The sequence below is a fragment of the Bos indicus x Bos taurus genome, chromosome 5, assembly GCF_003369695.1.
Source record: "Bos indicus x Bos taurus breed Angus x Brahman F1 hybrid chromosome 5, Bos_hybrid_MaternalHap_v2.0, whole genome shotgun sequence".
NCBI lineage: Eukaryota > Metazoa > Chordata > Mammalia > Artiodactyla > Bovidae > Bos > Bos indicus x Bos taurus.
The window spans coordinates 20130964-20153714 of record NC_040080.1 but is presented as its reverse complement, the minus strand read 5'-3'; the positions used below and the strand labels follow the sequence as shown (position 1 = coordinate 20153714).

Sequence of the window (22751 nt, the reverse complement as noted above, 5' to 3'; positions counted from 1 at the left end):
CCATGGAAAAAACAGTTTTATCTGTCCTTCCTTCTGCATTTTACCTTGCATAATTTCACTTCAGATGGTGACAGAACTGACCAGCAGAATATCTTTGAGACCACCTGGAAGAGTTTAAGCCTTTACTTCTTATTTTCATCACACTTTCTTACTCTACTTTCCTTTCTGTTCTAATTTCCTTCCCCTGCCTCGGTGTCCCTGTCAGACAAATGTAGTGTTGATCGCAAAGCAGTCACTGGGACACCAGCTGCTTTTCTTTAGTCTTCTGCCTCCTCTTTAATTTTTTAATACATTTTATTTATTTATTTTGGTTGTGCTGTGTTTTTGTTGCTGCGCCAGCTTTTCTCTAGTTACAGCGAGTGGGGACCTCTCTCTAGTTTCTGTGTGCAGGCTTTTCATTGTGGTGGCTTCTTTTGTTGCCCATATGGGTTCTAGGGCACTCAGGCTTCATTAGTTATGGATCCCGGGCTCTAGAGCACAGGCTCAGTAACTGTGGTGCTCGGGCTTAGTTGCTCCCCTGTGTGTGGGATCTTCCCAGATCTGGGATCAAACTACGTCTTCCACATTGGCTGCTGCTGCTTAGTCGCTTCAGTCGTGTCCAACTCTGTGCGACCCTATGGACTACAGTCTGCCAGGCTCCTCTGTTCAGGGATTCTCCAGGCAAGAATACTTGAGTGGGTTGTCATGCCTTCCTCCAGGAGGTTTTCCCAACCCAGGGATCAAACCCAGGTCTCTTTCAGACCAATTCTTTACCACTGAGCCACCAGGATTGGCAGGCAGATTCTTTACCAGTGAGCCACCAGGGAAGCCCTAGTATTCTTCTTAATGTAAATACATTTGACCCTTCATATTAGCAGCTTTTACACTGGGGAGTCAATCATGGATGGGGAACTCAGGGTAAACAGGGCACGTGGGAGAGCAGACTGTAAGGAACCTGAGTGTGCTCAGATTCTGGTATCTGTGGCATCCATAGCAGGGAGAGGAGGATCTGGGCCAAATTCCCCACAAATACCAAGAGTCAACTATATTTAGATGTATTGAGGGGAAACAGGAAATCACGTCAAAGTGCTGATGGGGAAAGATGTGAAAAGGAAACAAGAGCCCTGATAATATTGCAGCAAAAATAGAAGTGAGCCTTTTCTTAAACAAAAATAAGACTTTTCTGATAAGAAAAATAAGGAAACAATGAACAGGTGGGGAAATGACAGAAACAGGCCTGAGAGAGTTAAAGCAATCTTGATTACTCTTTAGCTGTTACTACTAACAAACACTTGTAGCTGTACTTGTCCTTCCCAAAGGTAAACAAAGTCAATTACTCTCTGACTCTGTATGAATTATACTCTGTATCTGGCATTCTTTTCCTCTTGTAACATTTTTCATTTCAGAAAGAAGGCCATAGGCGATAACTTCTGAAAAGACAAGCCCCAGATATCCAGTTGCCTGATGCCAGCTCTGGCTGTTTTGAAATTTTGCAAAAGAAAAAAAAAAAGGAAGACCTTCCTTAGGATACAAAACCTCTCCCTATTTCCCAGAGGCAGAGCAGTTTTTGAGGCGCTAGCCTCCTGAGTTTTGCATTTTGCCTGCCAAAGAGTAAAGCTCTTTTCTGTTTCTCCAAAACTCTGTCTCTGTAATTTTTTGCACATCAGTATACAGAGAAGGCAATGGCACCCCACTCCAGTACTCTTGCCTGGAAAATCCCATGGGCGGAGGAGCCTGGTGGGCTGCAGTCCATGGGGTCGCTAAGAGTCAGACACGACTGAGCAACTTCGCTTTCACTTTTCACTTTCATGCATTGGAGAAGGAAATGACAACCCACTCCAGTATTCTTGCCTGGAGAATCCCAGGGACGGGGGAGCCTGGTGGGCTGCCATCTGTGGGGTCGCACAGAGTCGGACATGACTGAAGCGACTTAGCAGCAGCATACAGAGAGTCCGGAGAGGGCAATGGCACCCCACTGCAGTACTCTTGCCTGGAAAATCCCACGGATGGAGGAATCTGGTAAGCTGCAGTCCATGGGGTTGCTAAGAATCGGATACGACTGAGCGAATTCACTTCCACTTTTCACTTTCATGCATTGGAGAAGGAAATGGAAACCCACTCCAGTGCTCTTGCCTGGAGAATCCCAGGGACGGGGGAGCCTGGTGGGCTGCAGTCTCTGGAGTCGTGCAGAGTCGGACACGACTGAAGTGACTTAGCAGCAGTAGCAGTAGCATACAGAGAGTCAAGATTTTTGGCATCAATAACACTAGCATAATAACATTATCATCTTGAATATTCATGTAACATTCTGAGTACTTTTTAAACTTTCTTTTTCTCTTTTTCCGTGTGTGTGAGTGTGCACGCATGCGAATATGCACACACACGCTTTTGTACACTTCAGCTCAGGATGTTTCTGTTTGAAACAGAAACTGCTTTTATTTCAGTTTCAGTAGCCATTTTAAAGCATACCTCTCTTCTCTTTAATTTCATCACCTTTGAGATGGCCTTTCTTAACACTTGATAATGAAACCATAACGTCCTAAAACTTGCCTTTTAATGAATCAAAGAGAGTCGTGTGTCACTAGTTACGTGTCACTTTCTTGAGAATTTAAGTGCCATTTGAAGGTTTTTTCTTTGTGGATCAGGTGATGATTCTTTGTTATGTAAAGAATATATGCATTTCTCTTCACTATTTACCATAACTTCCTTCCTTTCCAGTAATTGTTTTGTGTTTGTTTTCCAGGGAGCAAACTATATAGATAATTGTATGACTCAGTCTTCATCACATGATTTCTTTCCTTTTGAGACATCTACTTAAATAAACTGTGTTTTACTTCAGAGTAGCTTAACTCTAGTTTGGAGCTGTGTTGTAAAAACGTTGTTTTTGTTTTTGTTTTTTACATTAAAATTAAAACTTTGAAGAAAGGAGTCATCAAGTATGCAGTCAGCTTACAAAGATGCGAGCAAACAAGAAGCTGATGAAAAGAAGCGAGGTAAGAACATTTTCAGTTGTTCAAAATGAAAGCTATTTATTGAAATTATGAATCATAACTTCAAAACAAAAATTTTGAAAGGCCTGAATAGGGTTTTGTAGTTTTTTCCATCAAGGAAAAAAAAAAAAAAGAAAAAAATCCCTTTTTTCTGTTAAATTAAAATCGGTAATTGATTATTTTGTCCTTGTAATTCAGATTCACTTTATCTTAATTGATCATGGAGGAAGATTATCCATACTGTAAAATTGTTCAAGATTAGGTTTCACTTTTACTAAATATTCAGTTAAATCTGTACTTCAAGAGAGGTTAAATATGAACCATAGCCATTCAATGTCTAGAATACATATGTGATATGAAATAATTGGCAAATATTTGTAATATTTTAAAAGATTGTTTATGGGCCATGAGTAGAGTCAAAATAAACTACTCTTTAGAGGTACTTAATAGCAGGGTGATTATCTCCTTCTTCTATTCTTATCTAAGCAATTGCTGGTACCCTAATATTTTGAGATGTCTCTGGCAATTTTTAAATGGAGAAGGAAAGAAAATGTACTAAAACAACAACACAAAGCTTAGAAAACTATTTATAATAGCCAGGACATGGAAGCAACCTAGATGCCCATCAGCAGATGAATGGATAAGAAAGCTGTGGTACATATACACAATGGAGTATTACTCAGGCTTTAAAAAGAATCCATTTCAATCTGTTCTAATGAGATGGATGAAACTGGAACCTGTTATACAGAGTGAAGTAAGCCAGAAAGAAAAACACCCATACAGTATACTAACGTATATATATGGAATTTAGAAAGATGCTAACAATAACCCTGTATACGAGACAGCAAAAGAGATACTGATGTATAGATCAGTCTTATGGACTCTGTGGGAGAGGGAGAAGGTGGGGAGATTTGGGAGAATGGCATTGAAACATGTATAATATCATGTATGAAATGAGTCACCAGTCCAGGTTCGATGCACGATACTGGATGCTTGGGGCTGGTACACTGGGACGACCCAGAAGGAGGGTATGGGGAGGGAGGAGGGAGGAGGGTTCAGGATGGGGAACACATGTATACCTGTGGCAGATTCATTTTGATATTTGGCAAAACTAATACAATTATGTAAAGTTTAAAAATAAAATAAAAATTTTAAAAAATATTTAAAAAAAAGAAGTTCCAGCCTAAAAAAAAAAGAAAAGAAAACAATTTGGTAACATTGGGTGTTTTAAATAGAAAGTTCAGAGTAGGTAAGATCCAAATTCTAAATCTATTAGTAACAGGACAATCTTTCAAAGTTTTTTGAACAGGAGTCCTTAAATAGGTAGAAGCAGAGTTGAGGAAATGAAGCTAACATGCATTAAAGAAAGCAATCTGTGACTTAGTGATGGTGGTGAGTTTTAAAATTTGCCATTTATTTTTGTTTTAGTCTACCAGTGTTATGGGCTTCCCAGAGGATGCAGTGGTAAAGAATCTGCCTGCCAATGCAGGAGATGCGAGAGACTTGGGTTCAGTTTCTGGGTCAGCCAGATCCCGTGGAGGAGGAAATGGCAACCCACTCCAATATTTTTGCCTGGAAAATTCCACGAGCCTGGAGGGCTACAGTTCAGGAGCTCACAAAGAGTCAGACACAACTGAACACAAAAACATATACACCAGCATTATGCAACAGTCAAAAATATTGTTGCAGTTCATATTAGCATGTATAAATGCTTTATTCCTCATTTTTTTCACAATTTAATAATTCTAAAGTTAGATCAAAGAAGGTTAGGGACAATGGTATCAAATATTAGATAACATGAAAATATCTAAAATAAAGTTTTAAGAGTGTTTTCTACCCACTCATAAGACCAGTGTTAGTTTTTGCCTTATATATCAATAAACAGTATAAATTTATATATTTTATCTATAAATTTATATGTATCACATAAATATATAAATTAAATTTTATGTGGTATATATAATATCTATATCATGTATATGTATTTTGACATTTTAAACACCATTGAAATAGTAATAACTTAGTGTCATGTAATTCATTTCTAAACGCTTAATATTTTTAAACATTTTATTTTCTCTTATTCTTTCTGCATATTGGTATTTTGTGATTTTTTTCTATAGCTGTAAACTCGGAAAAAGGGGATTTTATCTGGTTTTAAATTCATTGGTCACCCTGGATCTTTTCTCATATCTCCTTGGAGAAGATCAGAGTCAGAAACAGAGAAATTAGTTGCCAGTAAAGCTTCTCTATGGGAAAAATAATTGGAACATTTAGCTATTTATAACAGCGATGAATGTAGAACTATTTTAGTTACATTGTTAATAAAATATATTTTTATTAAGCTGCCCTGGACTTTTTTTTTTTTTTTTCATTCCTTCATTGTACACACTGGGATTCCCCAGTGACTCAGCAATAAAGAATCTGCCTGCAATGCAGGAGACTCAGGAGATGTGGGTTCGACACTGGGTCAGAAAGATTCCCCTGGAGGAGGGCATGGCAACCCACTCCAATATGCTTGTCTGGAGAATCCCCAGGACAATCTTTCAAAGTTTTTTGAACAGGAGTCCTTAAATAGGTAGAAACAGAGTTGAGGAAATGAAGCTAACGTGCATTAAAGAAAGCAATCTGTGACTTAGTGATGGTGGTGAGTTTTAAAATTTGCCATTTAATTTTGTTTTAGTCTACCAGTGTTACAGGCTTCCCAGAGGATGCAGTGGTAAAGAATCTGCCTGCCAATGCAGGATCCCGTGAACAGAGGAGCCTTCGGGCTACAGTCCATGGGATTGCAAAGAGCCAGACACGACTAAAGTGACTGAACATACATTCATTGTACACACTATGACCAACTTCTTTGAAATTCATCTTTCAATACCAACTTCATACTGAGAGACCAACATTTTCTGTTGCTTTTGTTTTTTGGATATTTTTGCAAGTTGCAGGTATTGAGGATTGAGTAAAATAGTAGAAACAAGGAATTTTAAAGATGAAAACTAACTATACTGAGTGTGCAAAACTAGATTTTTAGGCTTAGGGAGTAGGCAGATTAAATAGAGAATAATTGTGTAGCAGATTAAAGTATGCACCTGCATATTCAGAAGTGAAATAAATTTCCAATTCTTTAGAGCTTTAAATCAAACTAAATATCACTCCAAGTTCCTACATCACTGAGCTGACAATATATTTAATCTTGGTGATTTTCCTACAGGGTTATATGAACTTTCCCAAATTTTGTAAGACATTGAATTTGAGGTTGAGGGTTTTTACTTATCTCTTTTCACTGATTACTTTGTTCTTTAGTCAAGAAATCTTGGGGGATTTTCCAGATAAGAATACTGGAGTGGGTTGCTATTTAGTATTTCCTTCTCCAGGGGATCTTCCCCACCCAGGGATCAAACCTGAGTATCCTGCATTGGCAGGCAGATTCTTTACCACTGAGCCATCAGGGAGGTATTTATATCAACATTCATAACCCCTTTGGTTCTAGTTCTGCTATTTCTGTGCTAATATAACAAAAGCCACTCTGTTTGCCACACTCATGACATGCATCTTTGTTGAGACTGGTTTTTCTGCAGGTAGGATATCTCCATATGCTCCACAAAGTTGAATGATTTAGTATTTTGCCAACTTTGAGTTATAAATGACTTATATCACTAGTACCTGGAGCATTTCTCATATTAGCAGGATGTGCACCATCTTCTTGTGGCTTATAAGTACTTCCTCTTTTTAAAGCCCTTTATGATTCTCAAAATATTCCCTTTAATAAACTAGAATTTTCTTTTCTTTTTTTTTAAATGAAGGAGTCACTAATTTCAATAATCATTCTGGAGAAAAGGATGGCAAATAGCTGAAGACCTCCTTGAAACAATGAATAGGAAAATGATTTTAAAATAATTCTGCTTAATAGAGCAATAATTAACCTTCAACTCCTACTCATATGGTAATTAAAATATGGAAATATGGGAGAGCTAACACAGGAAAGTTAATAAAAGTTTTGACTATCCCTTCTCCAGCAGATCTTCCCCACCTGCTGGAGAGGGGATAGTCAAATACTCACTCTGGTATTCTTGGGCTTCTCTTGTGGCTCAGCTGGTAAAGAATCTGCCTGCAATGCAGGAGACCTGGGTTCGATACCCGGGTTGAGAAGATCCCCTGGAGAAGGGAAAGGCTACCCACTCCAGTATTCTGACCTGGAGAATTCCATGGACTATACAGTCCATGGGGTCACAAATAGTCGGACACAACTGAACGACTTTCACTTTCTTTTATTTAATTCCTGTTATAAGCCAGATCTGAAAACATAGTACATAATATATCCTTTAACTTTAAAAAAGAGAGATGTTAATGGTCGAAGTCTCTTAAGGTCTATGTTCTGAAGTCCCAGAGTGTCACTTGTACCACATTCTATTGGTCAAAGGGAGACACAAGACCAATTCATATTCAAGTGTTGGGAAATGCAGTATATACCTCGTGGTAGGAGAAATAGCATGATTGTGTACCAAAGGGGCGGTGGACATAGAAAGGCATGATTCTTTGGGGGCCATTTTAACAATTTGTTACAGATAGGCAGAACAACAAAATGTTAACTGAAAATATTAGAATATAAAACAGTGGGCAAATGATGATCGTACTCGTTTAAAATTACCAGTATTTGGGAGGGAGGTTATATATGTAAAAATGGATTTGAAAGATCTATGTGTGGAGGGATCTTAACACAAATGATAACACTGGCTATTTCTAAAGAGGGTAAATTTAGATTTATTTTAAATTTAATTTCTTAGGAGGACTTCCCTGGCAGTTCAGTGGTTTAGACTCCAGGCTCCCAAGGCAGGGGGTTCAGATTCAATCCCTGGCCAAGGAACTAAGATCCCATGTGCCACATGGTACAGCCAAAAAAAAAAAAAAATTCATGATTGAAAATAATTATTTCTTTTATATATCCACTAAGGAAAAAATTTATCCAACAAAAAAAGCAACTAGTTCTTCACTAAGTAAAAAAAGACAAGGAGAATCAATTTTGTCAATAATTTTATTGTCCATCTTAAAGTATCTGCTATAATTTTTTACATTTCATGAAATTTTACATTAAGGATAAATATTTTATAATCACATGAAATAATAAAAAGTTTCATTTCAAGAAACTTGCATACCAATTTTATTTTTTCCTAAATGACCACTAACAAAAGAAAAACAATTCCTCACAAAGATTTGTTCTGTTCTACTGAATTTGTAGATCAGGACATACAGAACTAGAAAACAAAGTGACTCATCCAAGTTCCTTTGTTAGTGGTGAAAATCTCAATTCTAAATTATTTGATTGTTTATTGATAATTATTACTGATTATTATTATTATTATTGATTATTCCGTGGTCTTTCAAATATACTATACTGTCTATCCTTTAAAATTAAACTTTTTATTAGTTATAAAGTAGATTTTCTTAGAAATATTCAAGAATTGTTAGGATGTGCTAATATTTCACCATAGAAGGTTGTTGAAGGTCTGGAGGTGGCTTCAGACTTGAGGAAACCCTACCAGAAAAGTCATATGTTTTATCCCTTGGGCTGTGGCAGTAAAGTTCATAGTAACATCTGGATTTGATAAAAGGTTCTCCTGAGAAATTTCAGCCAAAAGGAAAAATTATGTTTCTTTTTTTTCCCATATGACAAACAGAGAAAGTACGTTTTGTGTCATCTCCTTGTGAAATATTGGCGTAAAGAAGTTTGTCAGGTATGGTTTTGAATGCAAATTAGGTCTTTCTTTTACCTGTTTCTTAATCTAAGTGGTGTTTTGTTTTGTTTTGTTTCAGATGTTAAAGACACACAGTGCAAGTGGTGTACAATGGGACTTATTTCTGCATTAGCAATATCTGTAGTTATTAATGTTTTAACAAGTATATATTTTTCAGGTGAGTAAATTACATCCTTTTATTTCTTCAATTTTATTTTTTGTTTTCAGAGCTTCCTACTGTATGATACTTTTCCTTTCTGCCTCAGTCATTATCTTTTCTCATTATTCTCACTCCCTTCCCATTATCCATGATATATATAGTGGGTATCAATGAATGAATGTTTATGAATTATGCAATCTACATTAAGGCACAGGGAGATGTAAAGATGATTACGACAAAATCTTTCACCCTGATAGTCTGAGCGACTGAACTGAACTGATGCATAGGTCAGTTTTTGTAGATAATACCACAGATAGGCCAACAGAAAGAGTATGCAAATGTCTGTTGCTCAAGAATTTTGTCAATGATTTGTTGTCAGCTTTACCCAGTTTAGTCATTCTTTCTTTCTTTTTTTTTAATTTTATTCATTTATTTGTTGGCTGTGCGGGGTCTTCATTGCTGTATGTTGGTTTTCTCTAGTTGCAGTGAGCAGGAGCTACTCTCTGGTTGCATGTGGGAGCTTCTCATTGTGGTGGCTTCTCTTGTGACAAACTACGGACTCAGTAGTTGTGGTACACAGGCTTACTTGCCTCGAGGCATGTGGAATTTTTCTGGGTCAGGGATCAAACCCGTATTCCCTGCATTGGTAGGTGGATTCTTAACCACTGGATCACCAGGGAAGTCCCATTTTAGCCATTCCGATGAGTGTGTGTTGGTATGTTTGTTGGTACCTATTGCAACTTTAATCGACATTCTCTTGATGACCAATACTGTTAAGCTCCTTTTCACATTTTGGTGCTCAGTCACTCAGTTATGTCCAACTCTTTGCGACCCCATGGATTACAGCACGCCAGGCTTCCCTGTCCTTTATCATCTCCCGGAGCTTGCTCAAACTCATGTCCATTGAGTCGGTGATGCCATCCAACCAACTTCATCCTCTGTTGTCCCCATCTCTTCCTGCCTTCAACCTTTCCCTGCATCAGGGTCATTTCCAATGAGTCAGTTCTTTGCATCAGGTGGCCAAAGTATTGGTGCTTCAGCCACAGCATCAGTCCCTCCAATGAATATTCAGGATTGTTTTCCTTTAGAAAATTCTTTTCACAGTTACTGCTCATTTAACTGCAATATTTTGTGAAGGGGTATCCTTACCCTGATTCTAGAGGGGAAAACCTCCAATTTTTCACTATTAAATAAGAAATTAGCTGTAGGGTAGTTTTGTTTGTTTGTTTGGTAAATTGTCTATCAGATTGGCATAGCTCCCCTCTATTCCTACTTTACTGAGAATTTTTGCTGTGAATGAGTGTTAAATTTTTCAGATGCACATATTGGTATGATCGTGTGATTTTTCTTTTTTAGCCTATTGATAAGATGGATTATATTAATGGATTTTCAAATGTTGAATCATCTTTGCAGACCTGGGATAAATCCTACTTTTTCATAGTGTATAATTCTCTTTGTACACTGTTAGATTTGTCTTACCAATATTTTGATAAGAATTTTTGGACCTATTCCCATGAGAGATATTGTCTATAGTTTTCTCTTCTTTTTGAATGTCTTTGGTTTTGTGGTTAAGATAATGCTGGCCTCATGTAATGAGTTAAGATGCATTCCCTCTGATTTTATACTTTAAAAGAGGTTGTCGTCAATTGCTGTTTTCTTCCTCAGTTGTTCGGTAGTGGACACATCTGAGCCTGTTGCTTACTGTGTTTTAGGACATTACTGATTATTAATTCAGTTTCTTTAATAGATATGAGCCTATTTACATTGTTTATTTCTTCTTTTGTGAGTTTTGGAAGATTGCATCTTTCAAGGAATCGGTCCATTTTACATAAGTCATTAAGCTTGTGGGCATTAACTTGTTCGTAGTATTCCTTTATTATCTTTTGTGGCATGTGTAGTGATGTTGTCTCTTCTATTTCTGATATGATTAATTTATCTCTCCTTTATTTTCTAAGTTAACTTGGCTAGAGGCTGACTGATTTTATTGTTCTTTGCAAAGAAAGGGCTTTTTGCTTTTGTTGACTTTCTCTATTAATTCCCTGTTTTCAGTTTAATTGTTTTTTTGCTCTGTGATTCTTATTATTTCTGCTCTGTTTTTCTTGGGTTTAATTTTCACCTCTTTTCCTAGTTTCCTAAGAAAGGAATGTAGATTGATGATTTTAAAACTTTCTTGTTTTCTAACGTATGAATTCAGTGCTATTTATTTTTTTCTAAGGACTGCTTTTGCTTCTTCCCATCAATTTTGAAGAGTTGTGTTTTCATGTTTGTTTAATTCAAATTGCTTTTAAAATTCTCTGTATTTCCTTTTTGACCCATGTGTTATTTAATAGTGTATTCTTTCATCTCTACATACTTTAGGGATTTCCAATTATCTCTCTGTTCTTTATTTCTATTTTAATTTCACTGTGATCAGAAAACATAATTAATTTTTCTTTAGATTTTGTTAGTGTTAATAGTTATGTTAACTATTAATTTTAATATTTTATCTTCATTTTCATTTGTATGTTTATGTAAGCATTCAGATTATCTGCAAATAATAGTGATTTTATTTATTGTATTGAAATACTTATATCTTTTTATATATTTATATTGCCTCATTTCACTGGCTAATACTTCCAATAAAAGGTTGAGAACTAGTGAGAACTTGCATCTTTATCTCATTCTTAATATACATAATAAAGTTTTAAATATTTCTCTACTAAGAATGATTATTTATGGATATTCTTAATCAAATAAAGATTATTTGATTATTCCTAATTAAATAATTCCTAGATAGCCAAAGAGTTTTATTCTAAAAGGACATAGAATGTTATCAAGTACTATTGAGAAATGCTTAGTTTGTCTCTTCTTTCTGTTAATGTGTTGAGTTACACAGAGTTTTACAAAATGTTAAAGTAAACCTTCCTATCTGGAGTAAACTCAATTTGATCATAAAATATTAACCTTTGTAACATTCTTGAGTTAACCTGGCTAATATTTTGTTTATAATAATATGTGCATATGCTCATGCAAGGCTGAACTATAATTTCCCATTTGATAATAGTGTTGTCAGCAATATTGAAATTATGTGAAAGTGTTAAGTGCTCAGTCATGTCAGATTCTTTCCAACCTCATGGACTGTAGCCCACCAGGCTACTCTGTCCCTGGGCTTCTCCAGGCCAGAATACTGGAGTGGGTTGCCATTCCCTTCTCCAGGGGATTTTCCCAAAACAGGGATCAAACCCAGGTCTCCCACACTGCAGGCAGATTCTTTACCATCTGAGCCACCAAGATTATGCTAGCCTCTAAAACTGAGCTGTTAAAGATTCCTTCCCACTCTATTTTCTGAAAAAGATTGGGTGACATTGCTACGTCTTACCTAAATAATTAGATGTGTTCACATCTGAAGCCACCTGGACTGGGAGATTTCTTTGTGTGGGATTTTTTTCATTAAAAGTTTAATTTCTTCACTACATAGAGTATTTATTCACATTTACCTTTCCTTTGTCAGTTTTTCTGTGTTGTTCAGAAATTTCTCTTTTATTCCTAGTATTGCTAATTTGTCTACTTCCCTTTAAAAAGGTGTTTTTCTTTTTTCAGCTAATGTTCTGTCTATTCTAGATTATTCAAAAAGCCAACAATGAGTTTCTTGACTTTTTAGCTTTATATTAGTTTCTATTCAATTGTTTTCTGGTCTTATTTTTTTAATGGAGTCTTTCTACTTTTTACTTTTAATTTATCACTCCAATTGTTTGAGAGAGCTAATTAAAAAAAAAACATAAATTTAAACCAATAAATTTTCCTCTAAGATTAAAGGAAATGTACTGTGTGGTTCAGTGGTTAGGATGCCTTGCTTTCATTGCTGAGAGTCTGGGTTCTATCCCTTGTCAGGGAACTAAGCTCCCACAAGCCAAATGGCATGGCCAAAAACAAAAGAGAAAGACCCACAAGCTTAGTTATATCCATAATTTTTAATACGATATATATCACATATATAAAAAGATATGTAATTACCTTTCATTTAAAACACATTTTATTTCCCAAGATTTCTTTCTTTTTTTTTTTCCCCTTTGATTCATGAACTATTTAGCATTGAGTTTCTTAATTTACAGCCTTTGGTGATTAAAAAAAAAATATTTTTATTGGTATATGGCTCAATTCCACTACAGTCAGGTGGCACACTGTTAATGTTTTCAACCTTTTAAAATCTGTAGTTAAAACTTTATTGTCCCACACTTTAGTAAATGTTTTGCGTGCTTTTTTGGGAATGCATATTCTGTAGTTACTGCTTTTAGCTCTCCTTTATGTCAACTCAATTTTGTTACTTATGGTGTTCAAATGTTATTATTCTTAGACATTTAGACATGGGCTTCCCTGATAGCTCAGTTGGTTAAGAATCTGCCTGCAATCCAAGAGGCCCCAGTTGAATTCCTGGATCAGGAAAATCCGCTGGGGAAGGGATAGGCTAACCACTGCAAAATTCTTGATCTTCCCTTATGGCTCAGCTGGTTAAAAATCCACCCACAATGCGGGAGACCTGGGTTCGATCCGTGGACTGGGAAGATTTCCCTGGAGAAGGGAATGGCTACCCACTCCAGTATTCTGGCCTAGAGAAATCCATGGCCTGTATAGACCACAGGATCGCAAAGAGTCCGACACAACTGAGCGACTTTCACTTTCACTTAGACGTTTGGACCGTTGTTTTATCAACATTTAAGAGAAGGGCGCTAAAATGTTTACCATCTACAGGTACCTGGTATGAGGTGTTTAGGAGTGATAATTAACTAATAGTTTTACCTCTATGCACCATAGATCACCAGCATCCCATTTACAACTGGTGACTGGGTAAATGCCTTTAATGCAGATCACATTGGAAAACCAATAGCATATCTCATCCTTAAGGTTCTGTTCCCTTAGAACCACTTTTGATACCAAAAACTGATTGTCTGGGAGTGTTCAGAAAAGTTGATGGCATAAATATTACAAGAATACAACTTTATTTTATTTTATTTCTACCATTTCTATATATTTCAAAATGATCACCACGATAAAACTAGTTACCATAGAAAAGACTTTAATATAAGAACTATGCATGACACAACTGGAAGGAACTGTGAAGAGATGATGTGGAAGGCTAAAGAGGAAATAGTCACTAATGATTTTGGCTTAAAGCACTAGTATGTTTGGAGATCCCCCAGGTGAGGAAAGTCTAGAAACATCTAACTGCAGCGACTACAAAAGGAAACTCATGAAAAGGCTTGTGAACTTCCTATGCACAATGCCTCCAACTACAATGAATTCTGCTTTATTTTCATCTTCTAAATTTCACATGAGTTCTTTCTGTTGATTAACCTAGAACCACACAATGATGGTGGTGTCTAGTTACAACTGGAAACCGAGTACATGTCTTGTTAGTTATATAGTGTTTTGTTATTTTCATTGCTTTTTTAGAGATTAAAATCTGTCCTAGATTTATAACAGTCTAAAATAAATCAGTATTTTTAGTACCACCTGATTTTGTTATATTTTATTTACCTGGAAATGACAAAAGTGACTTAACATGTGTGAAATCACATTAACTGCTCTAGGAAGGCCTATGAATCACTGAATTTGGAGTTGAGACCAACGTGAGTGTCCTGTCACATTCTGGACGGTTCTCGTTTAACCTAACATGAAGTCTGTTTTCAACTTGTTATGGGATAGACATGCAATTCTGGCCATGAGCATCATCTTTTTTGTCACAATCCCGTCCTTCTTCAATGATCTCAAAACACAGTGACATATTATTTCATCTGATTCTTAAAATACGTATTTATCTCCGCCCTAGCTAAAGAAGATAGGGGTGCTCAGTATTTCTGCCCAGATAATTGGATTGGCTTCCAAGATAAATGCTATTATTTTTCTGAAGAAGAAAAAGATTGGAATTCAAGCAGATACGACTGTTTGTCTCAAAATGCTAGCCTAGTTATGATTGCCACTACAAAAGAAAAAGTAAGTAATTTAATATGCATTCCTTATCAATTGCATTAATTAGAGGTACTGGAAGTATTCAAATTCCGTTATGGTCTTCAAAGCATTTCAAACATGCCTGTTTATATATGCAAAATGTCGCAGAAGTTTAGAACATGCCATAGAAGATACAATTGAAAAAGCTAGTGATATTTTGTTTGGATAGTTTAAGACTCTGATCAAGTTCTAGACTTGGTAGCTAGCTTTTCCATTTTAAGGAATATGAATAGAAGAGCTTAACACTATTTGGAAAACTTTTAAAACCATCGAAGAGGAAGGATGGCATTCTCCATTTCACTTCCTTGGTGAAAATTTCCTCTAGCTACTCAATCTTGCTTCCCCGTGTTTCTCTGAGATATCATGGCAGCCTTCTGTCAGAGTGCTCACTATCAACATTGCAATAGGTATAATTGAAAGTTTCCCTGTAGGCTGAAGTTATGAGTTTCCAGTGGCCAGATCACCACCATATTTTATCTGAAATTATATCCATTGCTGTAGCATATCAGTTCAGTCAGTTCAGTCGCTCAGTCGTGTCCGACTCTTTGCCACCCCATGAATAGCAGCACGCCAAGCCTCCCTGTCCATCACCAACTCTCAGAGTTCACTGAGACTCACGTCCATCGAGTCAGTGATGCCATCCAGCCATCTCATCCTCTGTCGTCCCCTTCTCCTCCTGCCCCCAACCCCTCCCAGCATCAGAGTCTTTTCCAATGAGTCAACTCTTTGCATGAGGTGGCCAAAGTACTGGAGTTTCAGCTTTAGCATCATTCCTTCCAAAGAAATCCCAGGGCTGGTCTCCTTCAGAATGGACTGGTTGGATCTCCTTGCAGTCCAAGGGACTCTCAAGAGTCTTCTCCAACACCACAGTTCAAAAGCATCAATTCTTTGGCGCCCAGCTTTCTTCACAGTCCAGCTCTCACATCCATACATGACCACAGGAAAAACCATAGCCTTGACTAGACGAACCTTTGTTGGCAAAGTAATGTCTCTGCTTTTGAATATGCTATCTAGGTTGGTCATAACTTTCCTTCCAAGGAGTAAGCGTCTTTTAATTTCATGGCTGCAGTCACCATCTGCAGTGATTTTGGAGCCCAGAAAAATAAAGTCTGACACTGTTTCCACTGTTTCCCCATCTGTTTCCCATGAAGTGATGGGACCAGATGCATGATCTTCGTTTTCTGAATGTTGAGCTTTAAGCCAACTTTTTCACTCTCCTCTTTCACTTTCATGAAGAGGCTTTTTAGTTCCTCTTCACTTTCTGCCATAAGGGTGGTGTCATCTGAATATCTGAGGTTATTGATATTTCTCCCAGCAATCTTGATTCCAGCTTGTGTTTCTTCCAGTCCAGCGTTTCTCATGATGTACTCTGCATATGATTTAAATAAGCAGGGTGACAATATACAGCCTTTACGTACTCCTTTTCCTATTTGGAACCAGTCTGTTGTTCCATGTCCAGTTCTAACTGTTGCTACAGGTTTCTCATAGGCAGGTACAAATTAAAAGGTTAATAAATCTTTGTTCAAAAAACATTGATGGAAACATGCAATAAATAAAGAGACTCTCCAAGAGCTTTAACAAGCAGGAGACTTTGTACCTCTGCACTTATGAAATCTGTTCTTTCCCTGGGTGACTTACGTGGCAAGTATATTTTTTACTTTTGTTTCGTTTCTTTTAAAGTAAAAGGTTAATTTAAAAGGTAATTAACTTCTTTAAAATTGTGGTGTTTTGTTGGTGGTCAACAAAGTGGTCAACATTGTTAAAAGTGGTCAACATTGTTAAAAGTGGTCATTTAAAGGTGGTCATTTTTAAATGACATTTAAACATTTAAAAGTGGTCAACATTGTTAAAAGAACTGTGTATTACTTTCAGGGTAAACAATGTATAGTTATGCAATCTACCTGATTGGTTCAAGTTTAAGTAGCTACAAACTGCTGCTGCTGCTGCGGCTAAGTCGCTTCAGTCCTGTCCGACTCATAGCGACCCCATGGACTGCAGCCTACCAGGCTCCTCCATCCATGGGATTTTCCAGGCAAGAGTACTGGAGTGGGGTGCCATTGCCTTCTCCGAGATACAAACTAGGCTGGGGTAATTTATAGATCAGTGTAAGGAAACTAAACCATTTTGGAAGCAAGAAAAGACAGAGAAACCTGAATAAAATGTGAAAAACTAGATATGTTAAGAGTAGATATACCAAGTCAAAAAGTAAGATGCAGGCTTAATTTAATACAAAGAACTTCTGTAGCAAATGGTTTCACTGCTGAATTTAACAAGACTCTTGATATGAACATTCTGAGAAATCCTTAAACAGTCCTTACAGTTCCTTTTGTGGAAAAAAGGCTAACTTGGCAGTAAGATGGAAAAAAAAAAATAACAAGTGACAAACAGAATGAGGTTGTTATTGCATATGGTATCTGTGAAGAAGTAATGAAAGTAATGTATAAAAGAATTTTAAAAGGCCATTTTTAAATAGTTTAATTAAAATATTACAAATGTTTATTTAAATTGCAAAGTATTTTCTTAGTTAAAATGAGATGAAGCTTGCTTCGTGAAAATTTTCCCCTATTTATTTGCACCTATTTAGAATTACCTTGTCTTTTTAACAAGCAGCTCCATGAGCTACTCTTTATTAAGCAAATAATGTTCAATATTTTTCATAGGACACTTCCCTGTACCTTGTCACTTCCCAGTTCCCTGTCATCAAAAGCTCAGCTCCACATCTTCATCCAATTTTTCCAGCTATTCAGTGCAATATATCCTGTTGTTTTCCAATACATACATCCTGTCTTGCTTGTTTTTTCTGCCTTAAAACAAGCTCTTTCCTAAGCCTAGAACATGAATTGTCCTTTTCTCCCTGGATTCTGTATTTGTCATGGAATCTTTTACTCTTTCCAGATATGCCTCTTACAGTGCATCCTGTGTGATGGTCTCCTGTAAAGACTGGGACACTTCTTCTATAAACTAAAATTTCACTCTGTATTTATTATACTCATAATCTTCCCATTTAGTAGAATGTTTTCTAAGTTTGCATGGATTTGCTCACTCTACAGGAAACTCTGTGAATCCAGGGACACTGTTTTCTTAATAGATTCCTTTGTAAACCCATAGCTTGGCTCAGCAAATTGGATTTTTTTTTTCAAATAAATTCATGAAATGCTATAGAAGATGGTATATTAAAATGCCAAGGTTATTGGCATCACTGTTACCAGGTAGGAATGGACCACAGTGTTGTGATCTGTCATAATTCCTTTGCATTTATATAAAACTGAAATGTAGAGTGATACAAAGTCAAGTTTATGGTTTTGCAACTATTTTGGGGGCAGGTAGACTCAGTGACTTTCTGTGTAGAACATAATTTTATGGCATGAAAGGCTCTAAGGTAGGAAAAATTTTCAACATCAAATGAATAAGGAGAAATATCAGAAAAAAATAAAAATTTCCCCCCAAATTATGTCTTTAGAAATGTAAATATTTGGTAAAAAAAAAAATTGAAATTTGGGAATTAGGTTCTTCTAAAGGAACTGGATACATGAAAGATGTGTGTGTATGGGTGTGCAAACATGATAGTTGAAAGAAATGTTGAAGTAAAATATTACATTAAATTCAATATACTAGTATTTACTGGGAAGTGAAAAAAACATTATAATACATATCTGATGATTAGGAAGTCTATGTAAGAACTCCGTTGAAAAGTCTAGCTTTCTAGGAGTTCACAGACTAAAAATCTTGGAGGAATAGAGTTTCAACATATTTATATTGAATATTTATCAATTTGGAATCGAAAGTGTCTTAAAGAAAATTTCTCTGACAAATTTCTCTCTTTGTTTCATAAATGAGAAAATTGAGAGTCAGAAGGTAAAATACTTTTTCACAATCACATAGCTATTTTCCAGTGAAACTAGGATTTGAAGCTTTGTCACCTTTTTCCTCACAACCTGCAAAGCAAGAGGGACACAGTAAGTTGTAGTGAAAACTGCCAAATAAAATTACTAATTTTATTTTGCCTCTAAAGCATTTTCTTAAGCGATTCAAGTGCACTTCTGATCACTGGATTTGGAGAGACATGACAGAAGATCTAACAGGACAATGGGTGGATGAAAACATACATAACAAAGGGTGAGTGTCTTTTTTCTGGGATTATTTAAGTGTAGATAGTACAGCTTTCTGGGCTTCTCTGGTAGCTCAGCTGAAAAAGAATTCACCTGCAATGCAGGTGACTCAGGTTCAATTCCTGGGTTGGAAAGTTCCCCTGGAGAAGAGATAAGCTACCCACTCCAGTGTTCTTGGGCTTTCCTGGCAGCTCAGTTGGTAAAGAATTTGCCTGCAATGCAGGAGACCTGGGTTTGATCCCTGGGTTGGGAAGATTCCCTGGAAGAGGGAATGGCAACCCAATCCAGTATTCTTGCCTGGAGAACTCCCATGGACAGAGGAGCCTAGTGGGCTACAGTCCATAGGGTTGCAGAGTCGGACACAACTGAGTGGCTAAGTGCACACACACAGTGCAGCCTTCTAGAACCTGTACATTAGTATATTTCTGTACAGTCCTTGATTTGTCTTCATGTTGGAAAAGTGGACTAAGGATTAGTGTATCATGTATTAAGACTGGTTTCAAGAGTCAACCAGAGAGGTTGGAAATCAAGATATAAGAGAAAAACAAATATTGTATGTTAACACATATATATGGAATCTAGACAAATGGTCCTGATGAATCTATCTGCAGGGCAGGAATAGGGGCACAGACATAGACAATGGACTTGTGAACATAGCAGTGGAAGAAAAGGGTGGGACAAATTGGGAGAGAAGCATTACGCATTACCCTCTGAGCCACAGTGGGCCTATATATACACAACCATGTGTAAAACAGATAGCTAGTGGGAAGCTGCTGTATAACATAGAGAGCTTAGCTCAGTCCTCTGTGATGACCTCGATGGATAGAATTGGAGGTGGGAGGGTGGCTAAAGAGGGAGGGAATATACGTATACATATAGTTGATTCATGATGCTATAAAGCAAAAAATAACACAGCATTGCAAAGCAATTATATTTCAATTTAAAAATGAAAAAAAAAGATACAAGGGAAAAGACTTCTTAGTTGGTTACTTTGAAGGTAAAGACCTGAGATTCACATACACAGTAAAAGTAGACTTTTTTCATGATTTTACCCTATTTTCTCTAATCTTATATCTCTTTCACAAGCTTCATGCTATCTGTTTGCTGACAAGTTTCACAGTTCAAGGTAAATTTGTTTATTTTAAGTGCTTTTATTTGCACTGATGGTTGCAATTTAACCTGGGCTTCATACCTTCTATTTTACAACATGGAGAATTGGACCTAAAAATTTGAGTTCACTGCATATATGACCCAGTGTAAACACCCCAAATTGTGACTGCCAGCCACTTAGGCATTTCGTCTATGCTGCTGCTGCTAAGTCGCTTCAGTCGTGTCCGACTCTGTGCAACCCCATAGACGGCAGCCCACTAGGCTCCTCTGTCCCTGAGATTCTCCAGGCAAGAATATTGGAGTGGGTTGCCATTTCCTTCTCCATTAGTCTATGCTAGAATTTCTCAATAGCAGAAAAAAGTGGACATTTTGGACCACATTGTTCTTTCCTGTGTGGAGGGAGCACTTTCTTGTGCACAATAGGATGTTGGCAACATCTCTGGCCTCTACTCATGAGACAGTAGCAATCCCCCCTGCCCCACTCCTCTTGAGGCAACCAAAAACGTCTTCAGATATTTCCAAGTGTCCCTTGCAAGGGCTGGTGGAAGGCAAACTCACCCCAGGGTTAAGAACCATTGGTTTTTACAAATTGACGACTCTACCTATAACATGTAACTTAGTTTAACAAATACAGATTCTTGGAAGGGAGACTCCTTTGGTCCAATTTGGTACAGACATCTTAACCCTAGCAAGAAAGGACTGTGTAGAAACATACTTTTTCACAGCTCTAGACATAATATTTTTTTAAAAAGTGTCATTGACCAAGAGAGAAGTCACAGGACTCCCTAATGCATAGTGTTTGATTCCTTTATTGTAGGACTAATATGAAAGGGAATGAAATATGTTTTTACCTTAATGAAGATGGTGTTGCAACAGCTAGATGCTACACAGAGAGGAAATGGATTTGCAGGAAAAAAGTGCACTGAATCAGTTTCCAACAGTGGACTTAACATCCAAGAGTAAGATGGTTTTAATATTTATCAACTTTTTCCCTTTCCTTTTGTTGAAAATTCAACATTTCACTGCTTTAATATTATAGCCTGATGACACAGTTGGCTGATTGTGAAAGCAATTTTCGTATTAGTTTTCTACTTTTTAAATGGTCTGGATCTTTGCTTATCTGTAGCAATTTTAAAAGAATCATGCAATTTCACAGAATCTTTAAGTTAATTTTGGGAGTGTTGTATTTATATATTATTTTCTTATTCATTTAAAACATATTTCTTGTATTGATTTTTGTCTTATATAACATAATTTTCAAAACAGTTCCTGCATAGTATTTATTATATGTGTTTCTATTATATATATCTATTGCTTTTGCAATTATATACTTTTATTATCTTTTAAAACAGTTGTTTTTATTAGCAAGGTAACTCTTTTAGGTATTCTTGTTCTGTTCAACATGCTTTCTGACAATTCATAATTTTCTAATAATTTGTGGGTTCATTTAAATACTAGAAAACACAGCATCTAGTAGTAACAATTTTATTTTTCCTATATTGTAAAAATTAGTTATTTTTTGTATAATTAAAATAGGTGGAATTTCCAGGACAATATTGATGGTAAAAAATTTGTTCCACATTTTAAAGAAAATGCTTCTGATATGTTAACATTAGTTGTGTTGTATCTAGTTTTTTCTATCTTTTTCTTAAAAGTTAGGTTGGTTCTTTTCTATTTCTATTTGCTAAGAGATTTTTTTTTTTTTTGTAGGAAGAGACTTCATTTTCTTGTATGCTTTTGTTTGCTGCATCTGTTTCAATGTTGTCATGGTTTCTATTCCTTTATCTTTTAATGTAGTGAATGACATTTTAAATTGTCTAATGTTAAGAGACTGCTTTACAATCCTAGGTAAAATTCAATTTGGTCATGATGTAATATCCTGTTTATTTTAGATATATTCATTTTGATATTTATTTTTTAACACTCTAGAGTGTGATTACCCTAAAATTTTCCTTAGGAAAGCAGGGATTATAGTTTGAGTAATTCAGTGATGACATGATTGAAAAATGTGCTGCTTTACAATTATGCTATAAAATTATGAATGATAAATTTCATATGTCTTGAGAATTCATTCCTGATTGCATTTTCTGCATATTTTTTTTTAGATATGCACTTGTGATTTTCAATGAAGAGCAGTAGCAGCCTTTGAAAAAGCTGCTAGAAAAGAGTACTCATGGACATCATGACATAGTGATGTCACCAATGTTGAATGCTGCTACTAGGGAGCTGCAGCCTCTAGAAGATTTATATTGTTTCAATGGAAAAAAATCTCATTTTCTCCTGATAGGAGAAATAAAATTAGAAAGGACACATTTGACAGTAACGAAGTCTGATATTATCCCTGGCTCTTAACAGGAAAGGGGCTTCCCAGGTGGCTCAGTGGAAAAAGAATCCACCTGCCAATCCAAGAGTTGCAGGAGACACGGGTTCAAACCCTGGGTCAGGAAGATCTTCTGGAGAAGGAAATAGCAACTCACTCCTGTATTCTTGACTGGAGAATCCCATGGACAGAGGAACTTGGTGTGCTCCAGTCCACAGGGTTGCAAAGAGTCAGACACAACTGAGCAACTGAGCACACATGCCCTGAACAGGAAGAAATAACATCTGAACACCATAAACAAACTGAATGCACCCTCACTGGATAAGCCAATATATAACCAATTCCCTTTTCCCACTGTTCTGAAGATTTTTT

General features: G+C 36.5%; 1 protein-coding gene across 3 annotated transcripts; it reads left to right on the top strand.

The window, feature by feature from the left end:
• Positions 1–1943: 1943 nt before the first annotated feature.
• LOC113892446 (C-type lectin domain family 2 member B-like) lies at positions 1944–22369 on the top strand. 3 transcript variants are annotated; one of them, XM_027541285.1, is made up of 7 exons: positions 1944–1998; positions 2902–2972; positions 8775–8873; positions 14662–14825; positions 18853–18956; positions 20877–21018; positions 22165–22369. In XM_027541285.1, exons 2-6 carry the CDS (start codon positions 2918–2920, stop codon positions 20983–20985), a joined length of 531 nt encoding a protein of 176 aa, XP_027397086.1. In that variant the 5' UTR covers positions 1944–1998; positions 2902–2917; the 3' UTR covers positions 20986–21018; positions 22165–22369. The 3 variants fall into 3 exon arrangements, with proteins under 3 accessions (XP_027397086.1, XP_027397087.1, XP_027397088.1); XM_027541286.1 differs by lacking the exon at positions 1944–1998 and adding an exon at positions 2193–2624; XM_027541287.1 differs by lacking the exons at positions 1944–1998; positions 2902–2972 and adding an exon at positions 8635–8695.
• The last annotated feature ends 382 nt before the right edge of the window (positions 22370–22751 follow it).